The sequence below is a fragment of the Notamacropus eugenii genome, chromosome 3 (genome assembly GCF_028372415.1).
Source record: "Notamacropus eugenii isolate mMacEug1 chromosome 3, mMacEug1.pri_v2, whole genome shotgun sequence".
In the NCBI taxonomy this organism is placed as follows: domain Eukaryota; kingdom Metazoa; phylum Chordata; class Mammalia; order Diprotodontia; family Macropodidae; genus Notamacropus; species Notamacropus eugenii.
Genome location: NC_092874.1, coordinates 282,778,536 through 282,797,859, shown reverse-complemented (window position 1 = coordinate 282,797,859; position 19,324 = coordinate 282,778,536). Strand labels below are relative to the sequence as shown.

General features: G+C 38.7%; 1 protein-coding gene across 1 annotated transcript in view; it reads left to right on the top strand.

The window, feature by feature from the left end:
• Positions 1-6,998: 6,998 nt before the first annotated feature.
• Positions 6,999-19,324, top strand: part of ANKS1B (ankyrin repeat and sterile alpha motif domain containing 1B) — a 1,189,006-nt gene continuing 1,176,680 nt past the window's right edge. The window contains exons 1-2 of the mRNA XM_072655669.1: positions 6,999-7,416; positions 9,148-9,314. Coding sequence (XP_072511770.1) covers positions 7,284-7,416; positions 9,148-9,314 — 300 coding nt within the window. The 5' untranslated portion in view covers positions 6,999-7,283. The remainder of the gene's footprint in view (positions 7,417-9,147; positions 9,315-19,324) is intronic.

Genomic DNA, 19,324 nt, shown 5'->3' with positions numbered 1-19,324 from the left:
AGAGACATTTTGAGTCCACTGATGCACACTCTGCTCCTGTCTCTTTCAGGGATTGACGCCAACATAAAGGACAGCTTAGGCAGGACTGTCTTAGATGTGCTGAAAGAGCACCCATCGCAGAAATCTCTCCAAATTGCTGCACTGTTACAAGGTAAAGTGTGTTGGGTGGTGGTTGAGTCTTTTGAACAGAACTGGAACCAGCATTTCTGGGACCCAGGGCAAGTGACATGGAAAGCTCTGAGACGGTGCATGGTACTCTGAAATCAACTTTTTAGAGACATATTTGATTGAGCTTTATTGGTGGGAAAGACTTGGACCTCAGGATATTGGGTTCCTTACGGGAGAGACAGAGATGTTCAGAGTCCATAGAAGTCATGGTTGAGGAGGCTGGTGCTGGGGAAGAGAACAGGACTGGGTCAGCATGAGCTGTGGACACGGGGAGGAGGAGAAGGTGCGCCATTTATTCTCCTCCAAACTGGACTAATGCTTCTTGCTAGCCAGTTGGTAAACTCAGTTGTTTCTAGAAACTGGAGAAACGCAAGAGTTGCCAGCACACTGTAACTTTTAGTACTCTGGCTACTATGGAAAGAAAAAAACAGCTTAATACGTGCTTTGTTGCATTGTAGGCACAAACCTTATTGGAAGCAACTTGTTTTAATTGAACATTGTTTTAAATCTAGGTAGTTTTCTGTTCAAGTTAGGGGTTTGCAACCCAGGGTATCTGAATTTGTTTTATATATCTATCTATATGTGTATACACACGCAATATAACATATGTACACACATATATGTATATTACTATTTACATTATGTATTTATGTACACAATATAGATTATTTATGTAATGTATTATTATATCATTTATGTATACAATATATATTATATATTATTTACATACACAATACATTTCTATCTGTGTTTACACACAAATATACATATATGAACACACATATTTACATATAACTGTATTCACATACTTATATAATATGTATTATTTGTGTATTTACATATATTTATACATAATTATATTTACATATATACTATATATTATTTATATATACACATTTATACATAAATATATATATATTTGTATATATATAGCATATATATATATACAAAATGCCTTTATATATAACTGTATTTTAATATAATTGTTTTCCTTTGTAATCTCGGATATTTTATTTTATTCACTTAAATACATGAATCTAAGGGGGGAGAGACCAAAGAGTTTCCTATTAGAAAAAAAAAAAGGTAAGACTCCTTGGTTTAGAGGACAGAATGTCCAAAGTGGCAGAGTCCTTGCACTACTTTGGATACGCTTCTTTCTCAAGATTTTGAAATAACATTTTTAGAAATCTCGAACAAGGAAAATTTTAGAATATGATAAAATATAGTTATAAAAATAGAATTAGGTGAAAATTATTTTTTATAAATCAGTCTAGTCACTTAACTCTTAGGCATGCCTTTAGGAGAATTATTCTCCTAAAAGCACTCAATTATTTCTCTTTGAATACTGTACTCAAGGGTTCTCTCTCCTTTCCTCCAAGCTGGTCCTCAGGTGACTTGGAGTGATAGACTTCCTTTAGGAGAAGGGGATCTCCTGAGTGGGTCATTACTCCCACCTCTTTAGGGGAATGGAGGAAGGCACGTTCCTAACTAGACTTGGGTGTTTCGTGTTCTGTTTGGTGGCTATCCTTAATCCATTTTCTTGAACGTTATATTTCCTCCTAGACTTTTTTAGATACTTTTCCAAGATATAGGGGGAAGAGGATTTTAATGGAGGGCACTGTTTCTGAAGCAGTTTGATAAGTACAGTAAATAGGTGTCTTCCTTCTCTTAAGGCTGGAAAGAACTTTAAACTGGAGCAATATTTATTTCTTATTTTCAGTCAAACTAAAGGAAAGTTTTCATATGCATCTACACTAACCTGTCCTAGTTACATCTCTGCTAGAGATGCTGACCTATAATTCCTTGGAGCTTGAGCTTAATTAAAAATGGGGGTATGGTCTATTTTTGGATCTAGGGTTATCCTTCACATTTTTTAGGGCAGAGTGTTTTCCCATATATATAAATGTACATATGTTATGTATGTATGCATATATTTATACGTGTATATATCTGTTTATGTTAAATACCTGGAAAGTAGCATAATCTAGTTGATCTATTTAGTGCTTCTGATATATACAGAGAGGTTGTGTGACCGTGGGAATGTCACAGCATTTGTGCCTCAGATAACTCTAAGATTATAAATTGCAGATGAGAGCTTCTCACTGGGAGTTCTGACATCCTGATAAAATTATAGGTTCAATGAAAAAAAAACAGTTACACATTTTTTGAGGTTTCACACTTGTTCATGAATTACTTGAAAGTAGAGATTTTTAATTTACTTTTTTTGTTTCATAGCCCTCCTTCAGAGGTCTGGCAAAATCTGTGGGCTCCTTCTTAGAAAGATGTTCTGAAACGCATAAAATAAAATAAGACAAGGAAACTCATTATATTGAAATAATAATTGAAAAACTATTGGAATAATTGAATTATTGAAATAAGTGAAAAAAAAAAACAAGTCCACAGGTCCCAGGTTAGGGACCCTTACTCTAAAGCAAGAAAATTGTCCTCTCAGTTATATGACGGCAAAGCAAGTCTTGGGAACAGACACCTATGGCTGTGGGAGCCAATATACAGAATATAGCTTTAAGTGTTGGGAGATAGGACAGGAACATTGCCATGTTTTCTGTTGCCTATGTTTAAGTGAAATGCATGAGGGCAGTTTATGCTGTGGGGCACCAGGAAGATCTTTGGACCAGGAGGATCTGACTTCACTTCCTACCTATGGGGATCAGTGTTTATGTGACTGGATGTGTCACTTGGACACTCTGGGCCTCAGTTTCCTGAACTGTCAAGTAAAGGTTTTGGCTAGATGGCCTCTGATGGGTATTTCTCAGGTCTCATATCACTATTTATGATGTATGAGCTTGTGTATTATAGTCCATATGGAAACCAACAGTGGAAACTTCTTACAATTGAAAATCTTGCTGGGTCTCCATTACCTTGTCTTAAAATGATGAGATTGGATCCTTTGGTCTCTGGTTCTTTCCAGCTCAAGATAACATCTCTCAGGTCTCATATTGCTATGTACTATATGGGCTCATATGGTATAATCCAGCTAGATACTAATCCTTGGGATTTATTATATTGGAAATGTTTCTGGATCTCAGTTTCCTTGTCTATAAAATGATGGGGGTGGTGTATAGGACCTCTGAGGTCTTCCAGCTGTAGTTCTAAAGTCCATGTGACCACCCTGGGCTTCATTTTCTTTATATGGAAAATGATGACGTTGGCTTAGATGATGACTGGCTTCACTTTCAGGTCTGTATCAGTGATCCTTATGACCTACTTGGGTCTCAGTTTCCTGATCCTGGAAGATGAAGGGATTGGACCAAATGACCTCTGAGGTTCTTTTCAGATATAGATCTAAGACCCTGTGAACTTCACTTTTAGGTCATTTTTCAGTCATGTCCAACTCTTTGTGACCTATTTGGGGTTTTCTTGGCAAAGAGACTGAAGTGGTTTGCCATTTCTTTCTCCAGCTCATTTTATAGATAGAGGCAAACTTACTCAGGGTCACATAGCTAGTAAGTTTCTGAATCTGGATTTGAACCCAGAGAAATGAGTCTTCCTGACTCCAGGTCTATCCAGCTCTATCCAGCTGCCCCTGTGCCACCTAGCTGAACTTCGAAGCTGTAAGGTGATGCTTTGAGAAAGCTTTTTTTTGATGAATTCAGTCAATCAGAAAACATTTTTTAAAGCTCACACCACAGTCCCAACACTGTGCCTGGTTCTGGGGTCACAAACACAAAGATTGGAACAAATCCCTCCTCTTCCATTTTAATGGGGCATGTCAGTTGTTACCCTATAGCATGGCAGTCAGCAGACCTCCCACTACCTCTTCTCCTTCTTTACAGTGCTCAATCACTTGTCAGGATCCCTAGACCCCTGCTAGAGTTGAAACTCTGAGCCTAATTGGGATTCAGAACTTTTTTTTTTGCATTTTCATGATTAAGCTGGCAGGGGGTCTCTGCCTCTTTACACCCATCAGCTCTTTGTGCTTCAGTTCCCTTGTTATCCCCACTACTCCCCCCGCCCCCAGCTATTACCTGTCACTTGCAGCTGCTGCTGAGGAAGGAGGCAGGACAGGGGGGGGCTAGGCAGCACCAGGGGAACAAGGAGATGCCTTGCATGACTGCAGAGAGTGAGTGCCCTAGAACCCAGTGGAGACTGTGGCCGTACAGAGAGCAAAAAAGGCAAATGTCTGAGAGGGATCGCTAGATGGGCCATAGAAGGTCATTGCCAACCTCACTGTCATGGTGGCTGGGGGAGAAAAAAGAAAGAAATCATTTTGCCCTGTGTTTTTCTCCCCCTGAGCTGGAGTCCGCTTCCAGCTGCCACAGTTTTCCCATAGATAAGGAGGTTAATTGCAAGTCAAGTGTATGGAGGGATGAATGAGAGGACCAGAAGGAGTGCTGCTGCTCAAGATGTGGAAAACAAAGAAAGGAGGCAGATAGGAAAAACACCAGCCAGATCAGGGCATAAGAATCTGCCTTTGGTTTAGTGCCAAAGAGTATCAGAAGATCTTAGAGTAGGAGCCGGAAGGGACTCTTGAGGCCCTCTGGGACAACCCTGTGATTTTGCAGATGAGGAAACTGAGGCCCATATCTGGAAAGGATGGCCAGAGAGTCCAGCTACCTCACTGGGGATTAAGTCATGCTAATATTGCTTCTAATAACTTGGGGCAACCATAGAAATTATGACTGAGGGGGAGACCCTATCAGGTAAATTTCATATCCAACACTAATGGGCTGGTTTCATCCATAGCACTAATGACCACAAGAATTTGGGAAAACTTTAAATCTTTCTTCTCCCTTCCTGGCTGGACTCCAGAAGGAAAAAAGCAAAGGCAAGGAAGTGTATGAGTTCCAGGCAGTTAAGTCCTTTTCTCTTTTTGCTTAGAAGGTTTAGGATGCAAAAACCAAACACACACACACACACACACACACACACACACACACAACTTGCCACTTGGGAAAGGAAACATATTCCTGTTACATTTTATGGGAAAGATGATTTATTAAGCTTTAAATAATTATAATTGACCTGGAGACAGTGTGTTGTAATGTGTAGAGAGTTGTCCTTGGGGTCAGGAAGACCACGCTTCAAGTCCTATCTCTGACTCGTAGTGGCTGTGTCACCCTGGTATATCACTGAACCTCCCAGAAAAGTGGCAAAGTATGTACTGATCTGCTTTGTTTGATACTACAGGGGGAATTTTCTCATTAGGTATTTTTTATGAAATCATTGTATGGTGCTTTCTACTCTGAGCCCCCTACCTGCCAAAAACAGAAAACAAAAAATATCATTGGTATTTCTATAGCATTATTCAAAACACTTGTTAAACTTTTTTTCTCATTTGAGTTCAGCAGCCTTGTGAGTTAGCTTCTAGAGGTATGCTTATGCCTTGTGGATGAGGAAACATATTAGAAACTAGAGTCTAGTGGTAATTTTTTGCCCATTTTGTGGAAGAGGAAATTGGGACTCAGTAAATGACTGCTTTTGCCCAGGGGAAAAATTCTCAGGGACTGAACCTGTGAGTCCTCGGTCCAGTTTCCTTTTCAACAGAGTCTAAATGTTATGAGGTCACACTGGCGGTCTTGGGAGGGTGGGGCATAATTCCATAAAGATCCTCCTTGGACACTAAAAAAAAACATTTCTTATGAAGAGTTAAATGAGTCTAGTAAAACAGAAAGTGGTCCCAGGCTATGGAAAGGAAATTATTCATTTTAATCCTTTGGCAAGATTACTAATATAGTGAATCTTCACATAGGACTTAAAGGTGTACAAAGTATCCTATATATAGTAGCCCATTTGATCCTTACAACAGGTAGTTGCTACTGTCATCCCTATGTCAAAGAGAAACTGAGCCCATTGTGATAGAGTGACGACTTTGAACTTGAGTTTTTCAGACTTGAAGTTCATCCCCCCATCCACTGCCTCTTCCTATTCTCCATGTTCTTCCAAACCATCTGTCCTGCTCTGCCTTCTTTTCTACCTCCATTCCTTCTCAAAATTTGCATGTTTCTCTTGAAGGACACAATCATCCTTTTAGGAACTCCAGTATACTGCCTCAGAGTCATCTTTGCATTTTCTCTTTTTCCTTTCCAATTTCCAATGAGGTGCAAAGTTTTATGAATTCTTTGTCCATCAAATCTTTCACATCCATTTCCTTCTCTCCACTTGGTAGTTACTGCCCTAGTTTAGATCCTCATCCCCTTTTGTTTGAACTGGGACAAAAGTCTCCAGTCTGGACATCCAGCTCCCAGTCCAGTCCCCTCTGCTTTCTGTCCTCTGTTCTGCTGCGGTAATGGTAATAATCTTCCTAAAGCACAGGCTTGGCCATATTATTGTCCTACTCTGTGCCCTTCCATAGCTCTATGGGAAGGCTAACCTTTAGTGATTAGTGTTTTCTCTGGCCTCATATTACAATAGAAAGATCAATGGATTTAGAGTCGGGGAACCCAGGTTCAATTTTAGCCACTGTAGAATAGTGAACTTTGGTGGCCAAGTAGTGAACTTTGGATAAATCCCTCCACTTGTCTTGACCTTGTTTGGTAAAATGGGGGCATTGGACAAGATGACCTTTGAGATTTCTTACTTATTATATGAAAATACAAGGTTTGATGAATCCCTCCTCCCTCAGTTGTTGAGTAGAGATTTGTCTGTTGATGCTGTATCCTTTTAAGATGTAAATGTTTGGAGGGCAGGCAGTATTTTTTTGTTGTATCTTTACATCCTCATTGTACTGGAAAGATTGGACTTTGTTGTGATCTACTTTAGTGGAGGAGATTCCCATCTCCAGAGTTCCCTGGACTGAAGAAATTCCAAATGCTTTGTGTGCTCACAGTTACACACACACACATGCACATGCACATACACCCTCACATTCTCACACATACACTCACGCACATACTCAGAAATGTACATACATGAAGTATACTCCCACACATATACGCAAACACACATTCACACTCACTCATATATATGCACATACCAACTTACACATACACACATATGCTTCCACACATATACACATACACACAATCACACACACATATAAGGACATACGTATGTGATGGATTTCAGGGAAAATAACTGGAAAACTAGCGGGAAGGCTAAATTTTATTGCTGATCAATCAAAATGAGTTTGGAAATAGGAAATTGTAACTTTTGTAATGCAATATGTATACACAGAATATTTGGAAGGTGGAGACAAAGCTACGGTCCTGGAAGAGAACGAGTCAGAATGTACCACACACCAGACGTGCATTCCATCGCCTGTTAATTCACCGTCCCAAAAGACCAAAAGTGAGTGGCCTCTTTTGAAGTCTTTACCAACTCTTTCAGTTCCAGAGAAGAGTAGGCGAGACAGATTTTTGTGAAATAATCTGAGAGGAATGAATGGGATCCCACACTCTGTAGTTCATAATCACACCTTTCTGAAACGTGCTGAGTTCGGAGCAAAAATGCTCATTTTTAAGCAAGGGCTGGCAGCTTTTTTGTTTTCAGAATGACAACTTACTTTAGTTCTTCTATATTGAAATTTCAGATTTGCAGCAGATAAAAGGCAGAGACAGACTTTAAAAAAATTGATTGTAGACTATTTGAGGTTTTGAAAGACAATGCTTTTAGATGCACTGCCACACATAGTGAATGTATTGGTTGATTTTGCTGCCTTTTAAAATCTACTTACAAGAGATAGCTTTCTGGGAATAAGAAGTAAGGGTGGTTGTATTTAAAATTTAAAATGATAGAAAAAACAAAACATAATGACCAAAATTAGAAAAGAATTAATTCTAGGTGCTATTTTAGTACCTACCACTTCCGTTTTTTTCCCAAAAAATCTGAGTTCATGAAACTTGCATATAGATTTTCTCTGTGCATATATGCAGGTAGAAATACTCTTAGAATTCTTTTAACTTAAAATATGAACATAATCACATCAGTATTTACGCTTCAGCATAAGAAGACAGGGCAGCTAGGTGGCACAGTGGATAGAGTTCTGAGTCTGGAGTTAGGAAGACTCTTTTTCCTGAGTTCAAGTCTGGCCCCAAACACTTACTAGCTGTGTGACTGGGCAAGTTCCTTAATCTTGTTTGCTTCAGTTTCATCATCTATAAAATGGGATGGAGAAGGAAATGGCAAATCACTACAGTATCTGTGCCAAGAAAACTCCAAATCAGATCACAAAAAGTTGGACACAACTTAAAAATGGCTGGAGGATAAAAAGAACAGAAAAGATGATTATATTTGAAATAATAAACTTGTTAGATAATTTTTTAAAAGAGAATATTACATTTAACATGGTAGTAGGAAAATTGACCTGTTTTTGTCATCTTCTGAGTTATTGTGGTTCTCTGCTATGTTTTTTACAATTGATATTCCTTTATTTATGTTTTGGAAAGGCACCTCTTTTAGTACCTGCTAACCTACTTCCATCCTCATCTCCTCTGAAGCCTTTGCTTTTAGGGTATACAAATAAGTTGCTATTCAGTTGTCTTTCAGTCATGTCCAGTTCCTTATGACCCCATTTAGGGTTTTCTTGGCAGAGACACTGGACTTGTTTGCCATTTCCTTCTCTAGATCATTTTACAGATGAGGAAACTGAGGCAATCAAGGTTAAGAAACATGCCCAAGGTCCCACAGATAGTAAGTATTGATTCAGGAAGATGAATCTTCTTGGCGCAACACCCAGCATTCTCTCTACTGCAGCCACTTAGTTGCCTATACACACATACACACACATATACATACATGTATATACATACATACATATGTATATATAGATATATGCCTATATACCAATATAGACATATACCCATATACCAATAAGAATAACCAAGCAAAACAATTCAACCCACTGGCCATGTCTGAAAATGCTCTTCTCATAGAAATACTCACAATGGGCATATTATAGCTACCCAGTTTTATGTACCATGATTTAGCTCCTTCCTGTTGTCCATAAAACTTGTGTATTTTTATAATTTGACAACATAAATTAGCTGGATGTTTATAAAGCTCTAATCATTTGGGTTCAAGGTGAAGCAGTGACTGGAGAATTATCAAAGCTCTTGGATGAAATCAAACTCTGTCAAGAGAAGGATTACTCTTTCGAAGATTTGTGTCATACGATCTCAGACCACTACTTAGAAAATCTGAGCAAGATTTCCGAGGAGGAACTTGGAAAGAATGGGAGCCAGGCGGTGGTAAGTCCATTGGCATATGGTTGTTCCTCCATTGTTTCAAGGTTTGCATTTGTGTCTAAGGGACAGGTGAATCAACCCTTGATGTTAACTCACATGCCCACACACAATGACATTTTACATCAGTTCTATGATACGTATTGTTTTGTATCTCACAGTACTGACATCGATACTATCCACTTTTGGGAACTACTGTTCTGTCAGTCAGTCAACAAACATTTATTAAATGCATTCTGTTTTTCAGGCACTGTGCCAATTGCTGGGGATACAGGGAGCTCAAAACAATCCCTGCTCCCAAGGAGATTGCATTCTAAGGGGGGGACATGTAAACAACTGTCTATGTATAATATATATACAGAGTAGATGAAGGTAATCTAAGAGGAAGGAAGGTACTAGCAGTTGGGGATGCTAGGCTCAGGCTCCTACAAAAAGTTTTATTTGAACCAAGTCTTGATGAAATCCCAGAAAAAGCAGAATTGGAGGGGAAGTGGAAGAGCATTCCAGGCATGAAGGAAAGCCAGTAAGAATAATGAAGAGATGGGAAATAGGGTGTTATGTAAACCAATACATCCACATCATAGAGTTAAGAAGGACAGACAGACAACACAAGGGTAGGTAGGTTGTGAAGGATTTTAAATGCTAAACAGAGGAGGTTAAATTTGATCCTGGAGGTCATGGGGAGCTACTGGAGTTTATTGAAGGAGACAGGGTGATATGCTCAAACTTAGGCTTTAGAAAAATCACTTTGACAGCTCAATTAAGGAAAGATTGTGAGTAGAAGGACTTGGGGTAGGGAGCCCAATTAGAAGGCCATTACATAGTCCATTCAAGAGGTGATGAGGGAATGAATTAGGGCCAGGATTGTGCGAGTGGAGAGAAGAAGACTTAAATGAAAGATTGTTCTATAGATCATTTGATGTCTAAGCCTGGACTCTGTTCTCTCACACACTTGACTCTTTATATATTAATCTCCTTGGTACTTATATAAACAAATCATCCACAAGGATATGACAGCCTCAGAAGCCAGTTCCTTCAGTATTATTAAAGAGCTATGATTTTATTAGCATGCTTCTCTCCTCTACCAGCAGGAATCATGACCTTTCTGTACCTTAGTGCATGGCCTTTTATAGTTAGATGAGGCCAAAAACATCATTGCCCTATTGCCAAAATAAACATGAAAGACTATTCTTTGACTTGACTTTCCTCTTATCAAGAATGTTGATAAGAGTGGGAGAGTCAGGGTGATGAAGGACCTGGAGTCCATATTATCTGAGAACTAGTTAAAGGAACTGGAGGGTATCCAGGCTTGAGAAGAGAAGGATGAGGGAAGGAGGGAAATTATGACTGTCTTCAAGTATTTGAAAGGTCCATTGCCTGGATGAAGAATTAGACTTCTCTTTGGCCCCAGAATAAAGGTTGTTAACCTGGTAACAATGAACTTTTAAAAAGTACTTTGAGAAGTGTACTTCAGCATAACTGTGTTTTTCTTTGTAAGTTTATGCATTTTATATTACAAATTTGAAAGCATTTTTCTGAGAAGATGTCCACGAATCTCATTAGACTCCCAAAGGTGGTCCATGACACACAAAAGTTTAAAATCCTTGCCTTAGAGAGGTGGGCTTTGTGAAGTGGAACATCTAGGCTTGGCATAAGGAAATGCTTCTTGTCAGAGCTCTCCAAAAGTGGAAAGGGCTTCCCCCATCACTGGTAGCCATTTAGCAGGACTTGGATGATTCTTCATTGTGTATGTCATACTGGAGAGATATGGGTTGGACTAGATGACTGCGAGGGTCCACCCTTTCCACTCAGAAATTCTGATTTTGAATCTGTAAAATGAAGGGTTTGGGTGACATGATCTCAAGCATTCCTCCCTTCTCTGACCTTCTGTGATTCTATGGCATAATCCAGAGTTAGTGACTTTCTTTTGGTGCTACCACTCATTGCCTTAAGAAAGATTCTTCTTAGTTTCTGCTTCTATAAGAGTGAAGGAGTTGCATTCCACTGTCTCTGGGATCCTTTCTAGCTTGAGCATTAATCTAAAAGTCATAGAACTAGTTTTATAAAATGGGGATGATAATAACATCTACTTCCTAGGCTTGTTGTAAGGATAAAGTGAGTACAGTGAAATATTTCTTATTTTACTCAAGGTTGACTAACAGCTGAGATGTGGAGGGTCTCACCTATGTTATCAGATACTATAGGGTTGTCTAGGTCCAGATGGACACTTCATCCATGAAGCTATTATTGAGCAAGGAGGCAGAGACCTGTTTGACTGGACCAGATGGAGAGTTTATTCAGGCAGATATAAGTTGGGAGAGCTTCTTGGTTAGTGAAAGCAAAAAGCAAGAGACAATTAACACTTAACCAGATGTATGCCAGTTATTTGTCATGTGTCAAGAGAATGACCTTGGGTTGTTCTATGAAGTAAGAGATGTGCTCATGGTTTCTTCTGGGATTCTACATGTGAAATGCTGAGATTACATAGGGGAAGTAGAATAACCTTGTCATAAAAAGGATTTTAATTAGGGGATGATGGCCTAAGTTATTAATGTGGTTATGTATAGATATAGGTGTGTGTGTATGTGTGCTTGTGTCTGTCTGTCTGTATTCCATTGCCAGCAATATTTACTTGCGTTCCTCAGAGAGGAAAGAAAATACTTGTATTTACAAAATTTTAAGAAGTAAAATTATACCCTTGTACAAATAAGAAAAGAGACCAGGCTTTATGGAAAACATTGTAGAAGATAATATTTTGTTTGTGTTGCCACAATGATCTTAATTTATGTCCTATTGGTGGGGGGTCAGAAATATATTCACATATAAAGGACAATTGGTTATTAGGATATTTTCAAAGAAGATATAGAGACAGTATGGAGGAGTGGATAGAGTGTTGACCTTGGAGTCAAGAAGACCTGAGTTTAAATCCCAGTTCTGAAGCTTATTATCTGTGAGACCTATGTGCCTCAGGTAAAGTTCCTAGCACTTGCCTTTGGAGAGTCAAGTTGATGTTTTGGTCAGTCAGTAAACATTTATTAAGTGTGTATACTCAATGGAGTGTTAGAATTAGGAAGGAGTGAGTCTGAATCCCACCTCAGATGCTTATTAGCTGAGGGAGCCTGGACAAGATAGTTCACCTCTTTGGGCCTCAGTTTCCTCATGTGTGAAAACAAGGTCTTGGACTTGATGACCTCTCTTGATGGCCTTCTCCCCAAGCTCTTAATCTATGATCCCATGATCTCCTAATTGCCAGACATTTGTGTTGGTGGAGAGAGATTGCTAACTGCTAGTGCCTTCTTCTCTGACATTATCTTCCCTTTACTATGTACATATTTTATGTGAACTCAGTTATTTACAGATTGGTCTCACCCATTAGATTGTGAGCTTGTGATCAGTGCCTGACATTCAGCAGGTGCTTACTAAATGCTTATTGACTGACTAAAATTTACTCTGTGTTTTCTGAATCAAATAAAGGGAACTGTGAAACTACCCTATCACTTTTCAGGATCTTACTATGTATCAAAAAGCCCTAAATGGAGCCAAGTCCCTCAAAGAAAAATTTCCCATAGCTTTTTGTGATCTTAAAAAAATAGAATAAAAAACTCCCCTCAAGACAAACACATGGCAAGAAATGGGAACCTAAGTTAGCGGGTCTCTGTTCAGAGAAAAGTTAATTACAGTGAATTATGACATCTGGCCACCTCCTGGTCACTCCTAACTCCTTCCTTGATGGTATTTATCTCCTACACTTTCTTTTCAAGGTAGGTTGTCTTCAATAGCTCATAGATTATTAGACTCTATAAAAACATCCTTTCTTTCCCTCCTCTCATATGTGTGTATACAGACACACACACACACACACACACACACACACACACACATATATATATATATCTTTATCTCTCACTCTCTATATATCTTTTACTTGCTGAAGTAGAGTTTATTTATATGCTCTCTGTGCTTTGTGGCAGTTTTTGTGGAAAGGAATCATTTTATGACTTTTTATAGCATCAACTTGGATTTCAAGAGCAAATCTTGTATCTCACCTTCTGGTGTCATTCCGGTTTATTCCTTAAAGCAGGCCCCCACAGTCCACAACTAAAGACAGTGTTGTGTTCCAGCACTTTGCTTGTTAAGTGGGTACTCTGGGAGCCTGGAACTCTTTTTCATAGAAACTGTAATAGATGGTGGCCAAATTCCCAGGCTAGCCCACTGAAATGAATTTAACCTACAACATCAGTCGCATTCCATAGAGAACAAATTTCCCTTAGTCATGGACCTTTTTGCATCTCACTCCTTCTGTCTGTTAGCCTTTATAGAGAACTGGTTTCCCTACATGATAACAAGGTTATCATTCACTCATGTGTCCAGCACACTGGTCTTGGAAAGGTCAATACTATTTCCTTCCTACTGCCATTTATAGACTGTCTTTACCTTTATCAGTCAGAAACTTCTCCTGCTTTGAAATTCATTTGGTTAAAAATTTCCACTCAATGTAGATTGTTGTGGCCAGTGTAGGCCAGTCCATGGGTCACTCTTGCTTCTTTCTCAAGGAGATCTCACTGGCTTCCTCTCCTCTCCAATTGCTTTACCTTCAATTCCTTGATACTCCAGTTCTCTAATCTCTTACTTCTAGTCTCAAATTCCATGACCTATCCCTTCACTTCACCTCACTCACACACAGGGATGGGCATACCATACATTTCACTATTACCCTCATGAATTTTAATTTCTCAGTAAAAATATAACTTGTATGTTACACATCATAGCCTCTGCTCCTTCCATTTCTTTCTATGCCCCATCCCTGCTAAACAGATTCTTTGCTTATCCTCATGACCAGAAATCCATCTGCCACTCAGTCCTTTCTCTGGGTGGTATTTGATTTCCCTTTCCTCCTTTTCCATTTTTGGTCCTATAGTCAATGAGTTCACTTCCACACGTTCCTTTGCTTTGGAACTCCTCACCTTTTTGTCATATTGCCACTCATCCCATACAAGACTTCAGCTCTGGAATATTTCCATTATCGACTTTGTTCCTACTCACCTGCTGTTAAATGGAGCTGGAGGAAGCCTTATAACCCTGCTGACTAGGTACATTAGAAATTCATGTCATCCAACTTCAAATAGGTCTTTCTTTCCACAAAGATAGTCCTTTTATTCTTCCCTAATTGATTTTCTATTTCACTCCACAGAAACTATTCTAAATCTCTTCTCAAGCATCTCCCACCTCCATATTCTCTTCCTCTTCTTTTGCTTCAGAACCTTGACTTATTGTCAAGGAAAATTGAAGTCCTTTACTGTGGTCTCCATCTTACTCTCTTTTCTTCATCTCAGAACCTCTTAACACCATGCTTTATTGTCTCCTCCTCTTCCCTCTGGAGTCTCTGACAAAATGGTGGACCTTCTCTTTGTTGAGGTCATGTAGATGAAACTTTTAACATGTGCTTATTATATGGCAGGAACTGTTCTAAGTCCTGGGATCACCAATATAGTCAAAAAGAAAGAGTGGCTACCTTCAAGGAGCTTATATTCTAATAGGGGAAGACTGTATATAAAAGTGAACTGAAAAGTAGGAGAGAATATACCTTCTAGAGGGCAGAGGTTGAAAAGTATGGAGAATAAGAAGGAAAATGAGATGAGGCTGGTCCAGGCACTTCTTCAGGTAGAGGTTCTGGGAAGGAACTCAGGTCTGTCTTGTTCTCTGAATTTTCCTGTGATGCAGAATAGATTTCCTCTCATTTCCTGATATCCCAGTAACCTTCAATTTAATTCACTTCAACAAGTACTTATTGACTTTCTATTATATAGAAGTCATCATACTGGGTACTGAGGGAAACATGAAGAAAACTAAGAGAGTCTGATTCTTAAGGACTTCATGATCTACCAGGGGAGATACTACATGTATGACAATTCTGAAGTTTGGTACAGTGGAAAAGAACCTTGGTTTTGGAGTTAGATAACGTGTGTTCAAGTCTTGCTTCTGCTACTTTTATGGTATACCTACTTCCATCAATCATTCAGTCAAGGAACAGTTATAAAGTTCCTACTATGTGTTAGGTTCTGAGGATATAAGTACAAAGAATAAACCAATCCCTATTCCTATTGGTTCTAATTGGAGAGAATGTATTTACTTTAGCAAAGTCATTTCATTTCTCTAGCCTCAATTTCTTCATCTATAAAATAGAGCGATTAGACTAGATGACCTTTTAAAGTCCTAAATCTATGAAACTTTTGAAAATCAGGGCAGGGTAAGTGTTTAACAGAACTGAAATGCAGTATCAAGGGTATTGAGGGGAGGCCAGATTAAATTTTGGCTTTTGGAATCATGGAAGAATTCATGAACCATTTTTTTACTGGAGTTAGAAAGGGTGTTGGGATATGAGGCAAGGTAGGAAAGCCAAGGAAGTAGCAGATTCAGGCATTAAGGATTACATGGACAAGTGGAATAGTAGTGGGATATTCTAAAGACGTGAGGGGACACCAGTGGGAAAAAAATATGTTAGATCTGGAGTTTGAGAATATGCATTCAAATTCTTTCTCTTCCACTTATGACATTGGTGACCTAAGCCCTGATCTTGAGTTTGTTTCCTCATCTGTAAAATGAGGAATTAGAACTGATAAAAAAAGATTGGTCCAGATTGACTAGAGCTTTTAGTATGCAAACGGGAACAGTAGGAGGGTAGACCTGGAATGTAAATTGGATGCAGATTATGGAAGACCTTGACTACTGGTTAAGGTGAGTCAATATTCAATTGCAAGCTCTTGAAATGCAGAGACAGCCTGGTGAGAAAGAAAGACTGTTGACTCTGAAATCAGGATACGTAGGTTCAAATTCTATCTCTGCCTTTATTAACTCTGCGATCTTGGAAAAATTGCTCACCCTCTCTGGGACTAAATTCCCTCACTTGTAAAATGAGAGGAATGAGCCAGATGGCAATTTATGATTCTAAATTTTTGAAAGGAAGAGTTCTGTGATCAGATTCATGTATCAGGAAGGTCAGTTTGGTAGTTGTGTGTAGGATGTGTTGGCTAAGACGTAAGGTAGAGAGGGGTATAGATTAATAGACTATTGCAATTATTTAGGCAAGAAGTATTAAAGATCCAAGTCAAGAACTGTAGAGGAGAGAAGGCCAGTGAGATCTCCTTGAGTACGGAGCAATATGAAGTAAAAGAGATAAAGAGAAGGTATAATAGAAAATGGGAAAATAGAATACACAGGATCAGGGTTTAGATTGGATATGGTGACTAGGGAGGAGTTATAGGTGGCTATGTGAATAATAGCCAATGTGAATAATTGGGAGAATGGGGGTGACAAGAACAGAAATAAGAAAGCCGAGAGGCAAGAGGATGAATAGAGATTGCAGGGAAATTTGATGAGTCTGGTTTCAGAAATCCAAAGATGAGGAAAAATGATGGAGTTAGAGATTGAGGCTTGGAAGGTAGTAGAGAAACTCGACAATAGGGAAGGATATTTATGATATAAATAGTATCAATAGTGTGCATATCAATAGTCTCTAATTCTTAATGTGTCCCTATGCCTAAAAGTAATAATCTAGGGCTTTATCATCACAAATTATTTTCCATAACATCTTTACAATATGGATGATACATAAAATATTCATCACTATTTTACCAATGGTGGAAAGAGGTTAAGTAATTTGTGCAAAGTAACACAGGTGGTAATTGATCCAGAAGAGGTAGAAAAACAGATATAGAGGAGGAGCAATCAGAGAGGTAGGAGAAGGGTCATAAGAATATAGTGTGTTAGAAGGTGTGGAAAGACTAAGGGATTAAGAGTAGTGTAGAGAGATGAAGGAGGATGAAGGCTCAGAAAAAGCCCTTGTTAACCAATGAGGAGGTCACGGTTGGCCTAGGAGAGAGCAATTTCACTAGCATTGGGTTTACTTGTCAGAATGCAAGAAGTTGAAGAAAGAGTAGTTTGTGAGAAAATAGAGGCATTGGGTGTACATTGGTCTTTCTGGACACTTAGTTGTGAGAAAAAGGACAGAGAGAGGATAGGAGTTTGAGGGAGTAATTGAGTTAATTAAAGGTTTTTTATTTTTTAAGATAAGGAAGACTCACTTATCTTTATAAGATAAGCAATTGGTAGAGTGAGGGACAGAAATGACAAGAAAAAGTCTGATAATGGTAGGGGGATGATCACGTGAGATAAAGAACACAGTGTACTTTGCAGACCTTAAAGTAAAATATTAATGTCTAATGTAATAGATGGAGAGCTGATTTCAGAGACAAGAGGATTTGGGTTCAAGTCGTGCCTTTGACATATTCAGGTATGAATATATGACCTTGGGCAAATTTTTAAACCAACTTGAGATTCAGTTTCTTTGTATAAAATCCATGTATATGACATATGACCTATTTCATAGATAGGTCTCTTCTCTTTGGGGGATTTCAAAAGATGGGCAATTGGCCCCTTGTAGGGTGTGTCCAAGACAGAATTGGCCAGCCACTGAGATCTCCATGAACTCCGGGACTCTTTGAAATTAGACAAGGCATGGAAAAGTGTTGTAACCATAACTGATAAAGTAAATGTACGTTAATAAGGGATAGAGAGAAAACTTAAACACGACAAGAATGGCAGCCACATTCTTATATAGAAAGGAAAAAAGTAGAGAATAAGTGATGGTGTCTTTATATTTTAGAAACAGAATTATTTCTCACACGAAGGAATTTGTATTTGAGCACATTTTAGACAGATAGAGTGAAATAGTGACATTTGGGGCCAGTATTCTTCAAAAACAATTTTGACATAAGACTTAATTATCCTTCATTAATTTCACTGGCCAAAGTCCCGGGGTTTCAGTAGTCAAGGACCAGTCTCTATGGTCATAGACCACAACCCATTTAAAATTTAACAAAAACTACAGCATTTGGAGGTTAGAAGGAACATTAGTGTCCATCTGATCCAACCTATTACTTAAAGGAATCTTCACTATGATATAGTCAAACGTGGTCACCCAAACTCTATCTTGGAGGAAGGAAAGCCCACTGCCTCCTGAAACAGTCCTATTCCACTTTTGGACAGCTCCAATTGTGAGGGCATTTTCCCTAACATCAAGCTGAAATTGGACTCTGTGGAACTGTCACACTTCACTTCTGGCTCATCTCTTAGAGTTGCCTGAGGCCCTAGAGAGGTTAAGTGGCTTGTCCAAAGACTCAAAACCAGGAAGTATCACCAACAGTAGCTGAACCCAATCTCCTTGATTCCACATCTAGAATTCTGATTCGAACATCTTTCTGGTTTAATCAGTGTAACTACAGCATCGCGTATACCTTTCAGCTTATTCCCAGAAACTTAGCAATTTCTGCTGAGGCCAGCTGGCGAGCATCTAGATATGAAGGAGGAAAGTTATACTATTTTTTTTTGTACATCATTAACTATGGTTCTTTGCCTCTAACTCGATGCTCTGAATTCTGTGTTATCCCTTTCAATTGTTTTTAAATATCAACATTTTCTCCAATAGAGGGCACTCTAAGGCAGCGATTCAAAAGCCCCACCATCTTATGTAAGGATGTGTTATTTTTGATTGAGAAATTTTTAAAATTAAACCATGTCTTAAGGTGGTTGTTTGGAGCTGTTTTATTAATAAAAATGAACTCAAAATTAAAATTCCTACTTTGATTTGATTTATTCAGTTGGAGGGTATGACTGCAATGGGAAGAGAACTTTGACTCAAGTTTAAAAATTAGAAATTTTTTTCCTTGCATGAATTTTCATTCAGTAGTCAAGCTATTTTAAATCCTTTTGAGAAGATTCAAAGAGAATAATTCCCCATCTTATCCCCACCTTCCACCCCCAAGTTGAGTTAGAACCAAGTACCTGAGTATGCAGTTATGAAGAAAGTAGCATTATATAGTGAACCAGTCACAGGTGTACAGGTTTCCATATGGAAGGGATTCCAGGAGCATTTCCTCCAGAGAATTTAAGCTTCTTGAAGGCAAGGAGTGTTTCATTTTTTTTTTTGCATTTGTATCTTCTGGCAGTGTGGCATAGAA